General features: G+C 46.2%; 1 protein-coding gene across 5 annotated transcripts in view; it reads left to right on the plus strand.

The window, feature by feature from the left end:
• Positions 1 to 12,021, plus strand: part of SH2D3A (SH2 domain containing 3A) — a 31,612-nt gene that overhangs the window by 13,375 nt on the left and 6,216 nt on the right. For 3 of the 5 annotated variants that reach the window (XM_033924521.1, XM_033924523.1, XM_033924525.1), the window contains 4 exons: positions 3,433 to 3,560; positions 5,641 to 6,044; positions 8,635 to 8,732; positions 11,109 to 11,719. In XM_033924521.1, coding sequence (XP_033780412.1) covers positions 3,453 to 3,560; positions 5,641 to 6,044; positions 8,635 to 8,732; positions 11,109 to 11,719 — 1,221 coding nt within the window. In that variant the 5' untranslated portion in view covers positions 3,433 to 3,452. Of the gene's footprint in view, positions 1 to 3,134; positions 3,217 to 3,432; positions 3,561 to 5,640; positions 6,045 to 8,634; positions 8,733 to 11,108; positions 11,720 to 12,021 lie in introns of all 5 variants that reach the window. The other 2 variants (XM_033924524.1, XM_033924526.1) reach the window with 2 other exon arrangements.

The following is a 12,021-nucleotide window of genomic DNA, read 5'->3' on the forward strand; positions in this document are numbered from 1 at the left end:
ATTGATCCACTTGTACCCGTTCTACTCCACTCAGGATTTTGTAGACTTCAATCATATCTCCCCTTAGCCGTATCTTTTCCAAGCTGAAGAGCCCTAACCGTTTTAGTCTTTCCTCATACGAGAGGAGTTCCATCCCCTTTACCATCTTGGTTGCTCTTCTTTGAACCTTTTCTAGCATCACTATATCTTTCTTGAGATAAGGAGACCAGAATTGAACACAACACTCCAAATGAGGTCGCACCATGGAGCGATACAGGGGCATTATGACATTCTTAGTTTTGTTAACCATCCCTTTTTTAATAATTTCCAACATCCTGTTTGCTTTTTTGGCCGCCACCACACATTGGGCGGAAGGTTTCATCATATTGTCTACAATGATACCCAGATCTTTTTCTTGGGCGCTAACCCCCAAGGTGTAGCCTAGCATCCGGTAATTGAACATACTGATCCAGAAACTTCCAGGGTGATATATGATGAGAATTATGGAAGTGTGATGAAGAAATATACCGTTTTTCTAAAGCATACTGTTCATATTTATTGTACAGAGTTCACCAGAAAATGTAGTCCAACAGTGAGGCAGATTTCCAGTTCTTGAGAATATGCATAAGGGCCATCGCAAAATAGAACATAAGAACATAAGAACTGCCTTCTCCGGAACAGACCTTCGGTCCATCAAGTCCGGCGATCCGCACACGCGGAGGCCCTGCCAGGTGTACACCTGGCTTAATTTATAGTCCACCATATCCTTATATGCCTCTCTTAAGGAGATATGCATCTAGTTTGCTCTTGAAGCCTAGGACGGTCGATTCCGTCATAATCTCCTCTGGGAGGGCATTCCAGGTGTCAACCACTCTCTGAGTGAAGCAGAACTTCCTGACATTAGTCCTGAACCTGTCCCCCCTTAGCTTCATTACATGTCCTCTAGTCCGTGTCAAATTGGACAATGTAAATAATCTTCTCTGCTCTATTTTGTCGATTCCTTTCAGTATTTTGAAGGTCTCGATCATATCCCCACGCAGTCTCCTTTTCTCAAGGGAGAACAATCCTAGTGTTATAAGTCTGTCCTCGTATTCCAGTTTCTCCATACCCTTCACCAGTTTTGTTGCTCGTCTCTGCACCCTCTCCAGCAGTTTTATATCCTTCTTTAGGTAGGGAGACCAATGTTGGACGCAGTATTCCAAGTGTGGTCTGACCATTGCCCTATAAAGCGGCATTATAACTTTCTCCGATCTACTCGAGATTCCTTTCTTTATCATGCCCAACATTCTATTTGCCTTCTTTGCCGCTGCCGCGCATTGTGCCGACGGCTTCAGGGTCCTATCTATCAGTACACCCAGGTCCTTTTCTTGTTCACTCTTCCCCAGAGTTGCACCTGACATTGTATACTCGTATTCCTTATTTTTATTGCCTAAATGCATTACCTTGCATTTCTCCACATTGAACTTCATCTGCCATTTCTCCGCCCATGTTTCTAACCGACACAAGTCGCTCTGGAGTTTCTCTCTATCATCCTGCGATCTGATCGCCCGGCATAGTTTTGTATCGTCTGCAAACTTGATGATCTCACTGGATGTTCCTTCCTCCAGGTCATTGATATAAATATTAAAAAGGATCGGCCTAAGTACCGAGCCCTGGGGTACACCACTAGTCACTTTCTCCCAGTCGGAGAACTTCCCATTTATGCCCACTCTCTGCTTTCGGTTTTCCAGCCATTTGCCTATCCACCTTTGTATATCCCCCTCTATGCCATGGCTTTGTAGTTTCCTGAGTCAATCAGTTTAGAAGGGCAATCTGAATTAGAGAAACAAGGATGTTTGGAGTGAAGAAATATTATATCCAGAGTTAGGTCGGAAATATGAATTAGTTGAATTTTTCACTAGTTGCAATTTGCAGTATGTGTCCTCTCTCGATGGACCAGAAATTTAAAAATCTTTCCAGATTACTAGAAATAATTATTGTTTTGTCCCATGAAAAAGCACTAAAGCCCCTAAATTCACTTAAGGTAAAAGGTGAGGAGAGAGAATGTGCAGCTTCTGAAGAGCAGAAGGTCATTTTCTGATGGAGCATAAAGTTCATACAAAGAAGTAATTGCTTTATTATTACTCAAAGGAAGTCTGTTTTCTCAGTTTGGGGTGGATAATGTATCGTAATTAAAATTTCATGCACATTTTGAATAAGCTGACCCTGCCAGATTTTCAAACCAAAAACATATATATGTGGACACCTGCTCTTCACTCATCTGAGTTAAAACACAGACGCTTGAGAATTAACCCTGTCCAACCCCGCCCTATAACAGCTCTTTGTCCACCTTCATGACAGGCATTTGTTCGTGAAGCTGGGGAAATGAGTTCAATTCCCACTGCGGCTCCTTGTGACTCTTTAGGATTACGGACCATCTAGGGAAGGGGAAAATACCTGCATAGAATATCTAAGCCTCTTTGGTTGTGTTTGGCATATGTCAAAGGATCACTTCTGCTTTAGCCACAAAAATGAAATTAAAATCTTAACATTTCCAAACCAGATCGCCATCCCTGTTATATTTTGCCCTGGCTCTGCTCTAACCTCCCTTCTTCCCCCTTGGTGAGCCTGAACCTTTGACTTAAACATTTGGCTGCTTGGGGTAGGAAAGGAATGTTCAAACCTCTAGTCATGTCCTTACTTGCACAAAATGTAGCTGAGTAACAGGAGGAAGTTCTGGAGAGGTTCCTGTTTCCTGAGGTGCAGTAAAACATTATCCAGCCAACGTCAGCTGGGTAAAGAGAGATGAGGCGAGTGGGCAGTGGGATTTGTATGGATCTCTTTAGTCAGGTATATTCAGCATCCAGAATGTCACTTTGGCCAGCCTGAAGAATGCTGTCACTTGACATCCTTTACACTTTCTAAAAGTAAAATCAGGAAATAGGGTGGAGGATGGCTGGAATGCTCTTCCCCGGGAAGAGATGCAGTCAAAAATATTGATGGAACAGGAAAAGGTGTGGGACCAAACAAAGAAGTTCCTTCTATGGCATGAAGATGGAATAAAAGTAAAACCTCATTAAACTTTCACCGGGTGTCGGTAACAACCCTAAAAACGATGAGTGGTGGAGGAAGTTACTCACACAGACTCACAGACACAACTCTGCTCATTCTTCTAGGCAAACTGAATGAACCATGCTGGTCTGTAATGCCACCATTGGATCTGTTCCTATGTAAATCCAGTGCATTGGGGAACTGCAGGTGAGGCTGATGGGGGTGGACCTATTTTTTGACTTCTCATGTGCGTGTAGAAGCTTGTGCACATATGTCCTGGACAGAAGGGACCATTACTTCTAAGCATAACTTTCTTCCAGTCTTATATAAAGAATAATCCAGTCAAAGATCACTGGAGAAGGGCATTGTAGCTCCAGGTGCCCAGGATTCCTTAAGAATAATTTTGTTTAATTTTATTTCCAGAAAACTACCACGAATAATTCATGGAATCTATGAAAGAAAAACTGAAGAAAGAACTAGAGGAGGAGCTAAAATTGAGTTCTGCAGAGCTGCGGAGCCACGCTTGGTACCACGGACCCCTCCCACGCAAGGTAAACCACCCCCTGCACCCTCCCACGCAACGTAACACTCACCACCACTGTACAGATAGGTATTATGGACCCCTTCCCTAAGAGATTATCATAAAAATATCAGAGTTTTCAAAAATTATTTTGGAACTTTTAGGTATAATTTACACAATATACATAGTGATTTGAGATTGGGAAAGCCTCAGAGTCACACTGAATCTTAACATTATTCAGGCTCAAATTATACAGGCAATTTTACCTCACTGCAAAAACCTTCCAAAAATATGCTTTTGTGCAAAACACCATGAAAACTTCCAATGAAACTTAAAATACTATAATTGATATGTTAAAAATCTTTCACTTATCTGAAATCCCTTAGTTCAGAAATAATTAGGAGCAGAGAACAGTTCCAGTGATGGTGACCAGCGTTTCGCTTTAATGCTGCATCAGGATCAAACTGAAAGAGACATCGAGATCTTCAGAGTACACAAATTTGACATTATAAAAAGCAAAGAACCCCATGTTAATGCGATAATCTTAAGGTGGTCAAACAGGTAAAAAAGTCAACTGCAAAAGCTCAAAAGGATAGTTGGGCAGGGGAATATCCAGTAGGAAAAAGGAGGAATTGATGCGAGACATCATCTAGAACAGTGGTTCCCAACCCTGACTTGGAGGACCACCAGGCCACTCAGGTTTTCAAGCTAGCCCTAATAAATATGCATGGGAGAGATTTGCATATAATGGAAGTGACAGGCATGCAAATCTGCTCCATGCATATTCATTAGGGCTATCCTGAAAACCTGATTGGCCTGGTGGTCCACCAGGACAGGGTTGGGAACCACTGATCTAGAATATTGTCTACAATTCTGGAGACCCCACCTTCCAAAAGATGGAGTCTGTCTAGAGGAAGGCTTCCAAAATGGCTAGTGATCTTTGTCATAAGGCATACAGGGACAGACTGAAAGATGTATACTTTGCAGGAAAGGCAGGAGAGATGTGATATGATAGAGATGTTTAAATACCTATGTAACATAAATGCATATGAGATAAGTCTCAGTTGAAAGGAAGCTCTACAACGAGGAGACACAGGATGAAGGCAAAAGGGACTAGACTAGGAAATAACCTTAGAAAATACTAGAACAGCCTCCCAGTGGAGGTGGTGGAGACATCTGGATTCAAGAAAGCTTGGAATAAGTACATTGGACCCCTCTCTCATAATCCAAGGCATCTCCCTTCAATCTTCCTCTCCACTGGAAGACAATGAACCCTTTCCAACAGTTTTAACTCCATCCACATCTGTGATGATTTGCTGCAATTCAGAGCAGAGATCCCTAACGTTTGTGACGATCTTACCATTTAATTCACCCTAGTTTTTGGCTTCTTGCATCTCCTACATAGCTCCTCCCACCGTCCACTCTCCCTCTTTCCATTCCTGTCCCTCCTGCTCTCACTCCTTCCCCAGCCTCCTTTTCCTCTTTCATCCACTTTCTAGTCCATTTCTCTTCTCATTTCCTCCTCAGCCTCCCATCTTCTGCATTTCAGCCTCACTTTCAGTCCCTGTATGTCTTGCCACTCATCCACACTCTCCTTCACAGGCCAGTCCACTCTCTTACCCTCTCCACAGCCCTCTGCCATCTTCTCCTCCATCCTCACCATCCATTCCTCTAGCTCTTCTCGCCAATTATTTACCTTTTCTCTCCTCCTCATCCCAATTTCTCCCCCGAACACATTCACACACAATCTCTCTCTACTGCTTTTCCTTTTGACTCCCCAGTGCCAGGCACCACCACCCCTTACCGCCCAGCCCAGCATCTGCCAGGATAAGAGGAAGAAGACGTGAACTGTCTGAGATCTTTCTAAAGAACCCTTCCTGCTGAACACCTGCTGTCAGGGGATAAAAGCAATTCAGACGCTGTCCAAAACTGCTCCGATGAGAGTTAGCGAGGTCCAATACTGAGCCATGTATTGAAATTTCTGTTCTAACAAGGCTACTGGATTGATTTTTCAGTGCTTTTGCTGGGATTAACATGGGATGGAAGGAGTTCTTCCCTGTTTCCCAACCAGTGGAAGTTATTTTCTCATTAGATTTCTTTAATCTTCACAGGAAGCTGAAGTCCTCCTGCAGTCCGATGGTCGTTTTCTGATCCGAGACTCACGCTCCAGTCCCGGAGACTATGTTCTCACCTGCCAGTTCAGAGAAAAGCCGCTGCATTTCAAGATCATCCGTGTGCTCCTCCGGCCCAAGAAGGGATACTCTCGCACCCTTTTCCAGTTTGAGCAGGAACAATTTGATAATATCCCGGCTCTGGTTCGATTCTACGTGGGTAACCGCAAAGTGATCTCAGAAGAGAGTGAAGCAGTCATTACAGACCCCATCACCAGAGCAGTTCCCTTGCGATGCCTGGAAGAGAGATACAGAAATTCAAGCTTCACCTCCACAAAGCCCACAAGGAAGCCAAGCCTGCGAGCAGGATCCCCAGGAGAGACAGCCGACAGCACTCTGCACAGGTACTGGGGGGGGGGGGGGAGTGTGGCACAATGGTTAAAGCTACAATCTCAACCCCCTGAGGTTGTGGGTTCAAACTCACGCTGCTCCTTTTGACCCTGGGCAAGTTACTTATCCCCCCCCCCATTGCCCCAGGTACATTATATAGATTGTGAGTCCACTAGGACAGATAGGGGAAAATGCTTGAGTACCTGAATAACTTCATGTAAAACCGTTCTGATCTCCCCTAAGGAGAATGGTATAGAAAGCTGAATAAATAAACAATCAATCCCTAATACTAAATTAAACCAGTACCTCCCACAGCTCTATCAATGCACCTCCTGCTACCCAATGCTAAGGTTCACCCCTCCTCACTATGCCATTGAACCTCACTCCTGCCTTGCAACCCCAGTACTGAGACCTCCTCCACACACACACAGAGCTCTGCCAATGCACCTCATTCCTGCCCTACAGCCCCTCTTCTGTCTCAGAACCGAGACTCTCACACACACACACAGAGCTCTGCCAATGCACCTCATTCCTGCCCTACAGCCCCTCTTCTGTCTCAGAACCGAGACTCTCACACACACACACATATAGCTCTGCCAATGCACCCCATTCCTGCCCTACAGCCCCTCTTCTGTCTCAGAACCGAGACTCTCACACACACACAAACACACACATATAGCTCTGCCAGTGCACCTCATTCCTGCCCTACAGCCCCTCTTCTGTCTCAGAACCGAGACTCTCACACACACACACACACACACACACACATATAGCTCTGCCAGTGCACCTCATTCCTGCCCTACAGCCCCTCTTCTGTCTCAGAACCGAGACTCTCACACACACACACATATAGCTCTGCCAATGCACCTCATTCCTGCCCTACAGCCCCTCTTCTGTCTCAGAACCGAGACTCTCACACACACACACATATAGCTCTGCCAGTGCACCTCATTCCTGCCCTACAGCCCCTCTTCTGTCTCAGAACCGAGACTCTCACACACACACACACACACACACACATATAGCTCTGCCAGTGCACCTCATTCCTGCCCTACAGCCCCTCTTCTGTCTCAGAACCGAGACTTTCAAACACACACATATAGCTCTGCCAGTGCACCTCGTTCCTGCCTTACAACCCCTCTGCAATCCCAGTACTAAGACCTCCTCCACACACACACAGAGCTCTGCCAATGCACCTCATTCCTGCCCTACAGCCCCTCTTCTGTCTCAGAACTGAGACTCTCACACACACACACACATATAGCTCTGCCAGTGCACCTTGTTCCTGCCCTACAGCCCCTCTTCTGTCTCAGAACCGAGACTCTCAAACACACACATATAGCTCTGCCAGTGCACCTCGTTCCTGCCCTACAGCCCCTCTTCTGTCTCAGAACCGAGACTCTCACACACACACACACACACACACATATAGCTCTGCCAGTGCACCTCGTTCCTGCCCTACAGCCCCTCTTCTGTCTCAGAACCGAGACTCTCACACACACACACACACACACACAGAGCTCTGCCAATGCACCTCATTCCTGCCCTACAGCCCCTCTTCTGTCTCAGAACCGAGACTCTCACACACACAAATAGCTCTGCCAATGCACCTCATTCCTGCCCTACAGCCCCTCTTCTGTCTCAGAACCGAGACTCTCACACACACACACAAATAGCTCTGCCAGTGCACCTCGTTCCTGCCCTACAGCCCCTCTTCTGTCTCAGAACCGAGACTCTCAAACACACACACACACACACATATAGCTCTGCCAGTGCACCTTGTTCCTGCCCTACAGCCCCTCTTCTGTCTCAGAACCGAGACTCTCAAACACACACATATAGCTCTGCCAGTGCACCTCGTTCCTGCCCTACAGCCCCTCTTCTGTCTCAGAACCGAGACTCTCACACACACACACACACACACACACATATAGCTCTGCCAGTGCACCTCGTTCCTGCCTGTATGCCCTGCTGTGCTAGATGCCAATTTAATAACTACAGTGTTGGGTGGAAGTTGAAACCAGTCTAATAAACTTGCCATCTCCAGTTTATGCTTATGTCAGATCATTTCACTGTTAAGCTGTTTAACAAAATTGTGAGGTTTAGTTCAAGGAATACACCACCTTGGGTGAATTTCTTCTTAAAATATATACAGAATGTTTGAAAGCTACTTATCCCGGTGATGTGCCTTTCTGATCACCAGGCTCAGCTTAAAACACACTCAGGTTTCCATAGCACACTATAGGTTTAAGAGGGGTCCTGAGGCTCAGCGAGGCTGGCCTGGAAAACAGCGCAGTCACTGGCCACTTTCAGGAGCACACATCGCTTGATCTTTGTTAGCTGCCTGCAGGATTCGCAGTCGGGACGGATACTTTTATGCGAGTGGTTCACATTGGGTTCTGTTTGAAAGTTAGCTGCAGCATTTACAAATCTTTTGCAGCCTCTGAGATTATTGAATTCTTGTTCAGAGAACGCTGAACCTTAACACTGGAACTTCCTGCAGGTTACAAACCCTCCATGAACATAAGCTAAGACTTTTCAGATAATAAACCTCTAATTCAGATCAGGAATGTTTTCACTCAGCAAGTGCCCCTTCCCTTACAGAAGCAAAGAGAAGAGCGGGAGCCACCCAGCAAATCTGGACACGGTGGGGAAGCGGCCACCGCTGCAAACAGCCCAGTCCGACAGCAACTTACTAACAGGTAACCTAGAGAGATTCCAATTTAGTCAGAGGATTTATCTAACAGCCAGAGGTATCTGAACAAAACTTAGCTTTTTAAATACCTTCCCCCCACACCTTCAGACAGCATAACAGGCTGGCTACACAAAGTGTCTGGTTGGAGGAGAGCGGATGTGGTCCCTATTCATAAAAGTGGTCACAGGGATGAAGCAGGAAACTACAGGCCGGTGAGCCTCACGTCAGTTGTTGGAAAAATAATGGAAGTGTTGTTGAAAGAAAGGATAGTGTATTTCCTTGAATCTAATGGGTTACAGGATCTGAGGCAACATGGCTTTAGAAAAGGTAAATCGTGCCAAACGAACCTGATTGAATTTTTTAATTGGGTGACCAGAGAGCTGGATCGAGGACATATGCTAGATGTAATTTATTTAGATTTCAGCAAAGCCTTTGATACAGTTCCTCATAGGAGGCTGTTGAACAAACTTGAAGGGCTGAAGTTAGGACCCAAAGTGGTGAACTGGGTCAGAAACTGGCTGTCGGACAGACGCCAGAGGGTGGTGGTTAATGGAAGTCGCTCGAAGGAAGGAAAGGTGACTAGTGGAGTCCCTCAGGGTTCGGTGCTGGGGCCAATCCTGTTCAATATGTTTGTGAGTGACATTGCTGATGAGTTAGAAGGAAAAGTGTGCCTTTTTGCAGATGATACCAAGATTTGTAACAGAGTAGAAACCGAAGAGGGAGTGGAAAATATGAAAAAGGATCTGCAAAAGTTAGAGGAATGGTCTAATGCCTGGCAACTAAAATTCAATGCAAAGAAATGCAGAGTAATGCATTTGGGGATAGGAAGGAACCGTATATGCTGGGAGGAGAGAAGCTGATATGCACGGACGGGGAGAGGGACCTTGGGGTGATAGTGTCCGAAGATCTAAAGGCAAAAAAACATTGTGACAAGGCAGTGGCTGCTGCCAGAAGGATGCTGGGCTGTATAAAGAGAGGCGTAGTCAGTAGAAGGAAGAAGGTGTTGATGCCCCTGTACAGGTCATTGGTAAGGCCCCACTTGGAGTATTGTGTTCAGTTTTGGAGACAGTATCTGGCGAAGGATATAAGAAGACTTGAAGCGGTCCAGAGGAGGGCGACGAAAATGATAGGAGGCTTGCGCCAGAAGACGTATGAGGAGAGACTGGAAGCCCTGAATATGTATACCCTAGAGGAAAGGAGAGACAGGGGAGATATGATTCAGATGTTCAAATACTTAAAGGGTATTAACGTAGAACAAAATCTTTTCCAGAGAAAGGAAAATAGTAAAACCAGAGGACATAATTTGAGGTTGAGGGGTGGTAGATTCAGGGGCAATGTTAGCAAATTCTACTTTACGGAGAGGGTAGTGGATGCCTGGAATGCGCTCCCGAGAGAGGTGGTGGAGAGTAAAACTGTGACTGAGTTCAAAGAAGCGTGGGATGAACACAGAAGATTTAGAATCAGAAAATAATATTAAATATTGAACTAAGGCCAGTACTGGGCAGACTTGCACGGTGTGTGTCTGTGTATGGCTGTTTGGTGGAGGATGGGCTGGGGAGGGCTTCAATGGCTGGGAGGGTAGAGATGGGCTGGAGTAGGTTTTAACGGAGATTTCAGCAGTAGGAACCCAAGCACAGTGCAGGGTAGAGCTTTGGATTCTTGCCCAGAAATAGCTAGGAAGAAAAAATAAAAAAATTTAAATTGAGTCGGGTTGGGCAGACTGGATGGACCATTCGGGTCTTTATCTGCCGTCATCTACTATGTTACTATGTCATGAAGCGGTGTGGAGCGGGGACAGTTAACTTTACCTGGCAGCCCTAATCTCTGGATAAAAGCAGTTAGATAAGGTTAGGCGACCACATTCAGTGGCCACATTTGACCAAAGGGATCATTTATGAAGAGCAGTATTTGCCACAGAATCCAAGGCATACAATAACAGCATTAGCATATGGTGTTAAACAAACAACCCTTAGGTCAGCTGGATATTTAAAAGGTAACTAGCTGCTCCTCTGTGGAAAGCTTCTGGTTGTGTATTTTTGCAACCTGCTTGTGCATGTGATTCTTTAAACACTTACCAATCTTTCTGCAGAAGCCAGGTAGAGCTCCTCAGTCACACATCTTCGAACAGGGTGGACCAGATCCCCTCTGAGGCACGATGCTGGCTCTGATGGAGCAGCGTTTATGTCCTGAGCACGCCTGGAGCTTAGCTGCATGTCACGTCCCCGCTCTCCTGATTTGCGCTTATAGTTTCCATTGGCAGAAATTCCTAAACTTGGTGTTTCATCCTGAATGTTCTAGGGGAGAGGTGGGTGGGGGGGGGACATTACATGAAGTATTTCCATATTTGCACACTTTATTAACTATTATTCATTCTGTTCCACAGCTAACCTAGAAACGCTGACTGCAGAAGAACAAACTGCCCCTCCCCCATCTCCCCTCTTCCGCACAGGTAGCGACCCCCTGCTAAGGCCCAACGCCTCTCAACACAACATCTTATGCTCTGAGGGGGGTGCACCACTTAGAGGATCTGATGGACAGCTCCATTCCAAAGCCCCCCCCAAACCCCTGCGTGTTCCTTCACTGCTGGTCTCGGAGCCTCTGGAAAACGTAGAGACAGAGAGAACAACTTACTGTGAGCTGATACCCAAAGTACCTACCTCGACCCGAAGTTACGTGGACCGTCTGAGAGCAGAGAAGTGGAAAAGCCGTGCGCGGGTGACCGAGACCACCTTTGGGTTCCTGGACGCTGAAAGTTCAAACACCGCTCCAACATCCTGCAGTCAGGTCAGTGAGGACCTGCAGAATGACGGACATGTATTTGTCCGTCCACAAATCGAGACTGCGTCGTCTTTTAAACCCAAAAGCTTTAAGTCTCACTTGCTGACCCTGGAAAACAAACCGTTAGATTCAGGAGCTCTGAAAGTGCTGAAAGACATTTTCACACAAAGTGACTGCAGATCTACAGCTCTACACATCCTGCAAGAGGACTGCAAGGTAAAGAGAAAACCTGTCACCTGACCTCCCAAACCCACCCTAAGCACATTCATTCCCCCTCCCCACCTTCAACCCAACAAGCTCACACAAGTTCTCTCTGCCACACACATGCCACCCTCATCTCAACACACTCAACTGTAGATCCACACGTACACCCTACCAACAGGAGTAGGGCCAGCTCAAGAGATGACAACGCCACAGCCCGTGCCCCGCCCCCTGCCAGTTCCCTCCTCCCCAGTCCTGACAGGATGCGATTTCATAGGCCAGCGCCGGTGTCAAGCAGTAACGTCACTGGCCCATGA

This window comes from Geotrypetes seraphini, chromosome 16 (genome assembly GCF_902459505.1).
Source record: "Geotrypetes seraphini chromosome 16, aGeoSer1.1, whole genome shotgun sequence".
Taxonomy (NCBI): domain Eukaryota; kingdom Metazoa; phylum Chordata; class Amphibia; order Gymnophiona; family Dermophiidae; genus Geotrypetes; species Geotrypetes seraphini.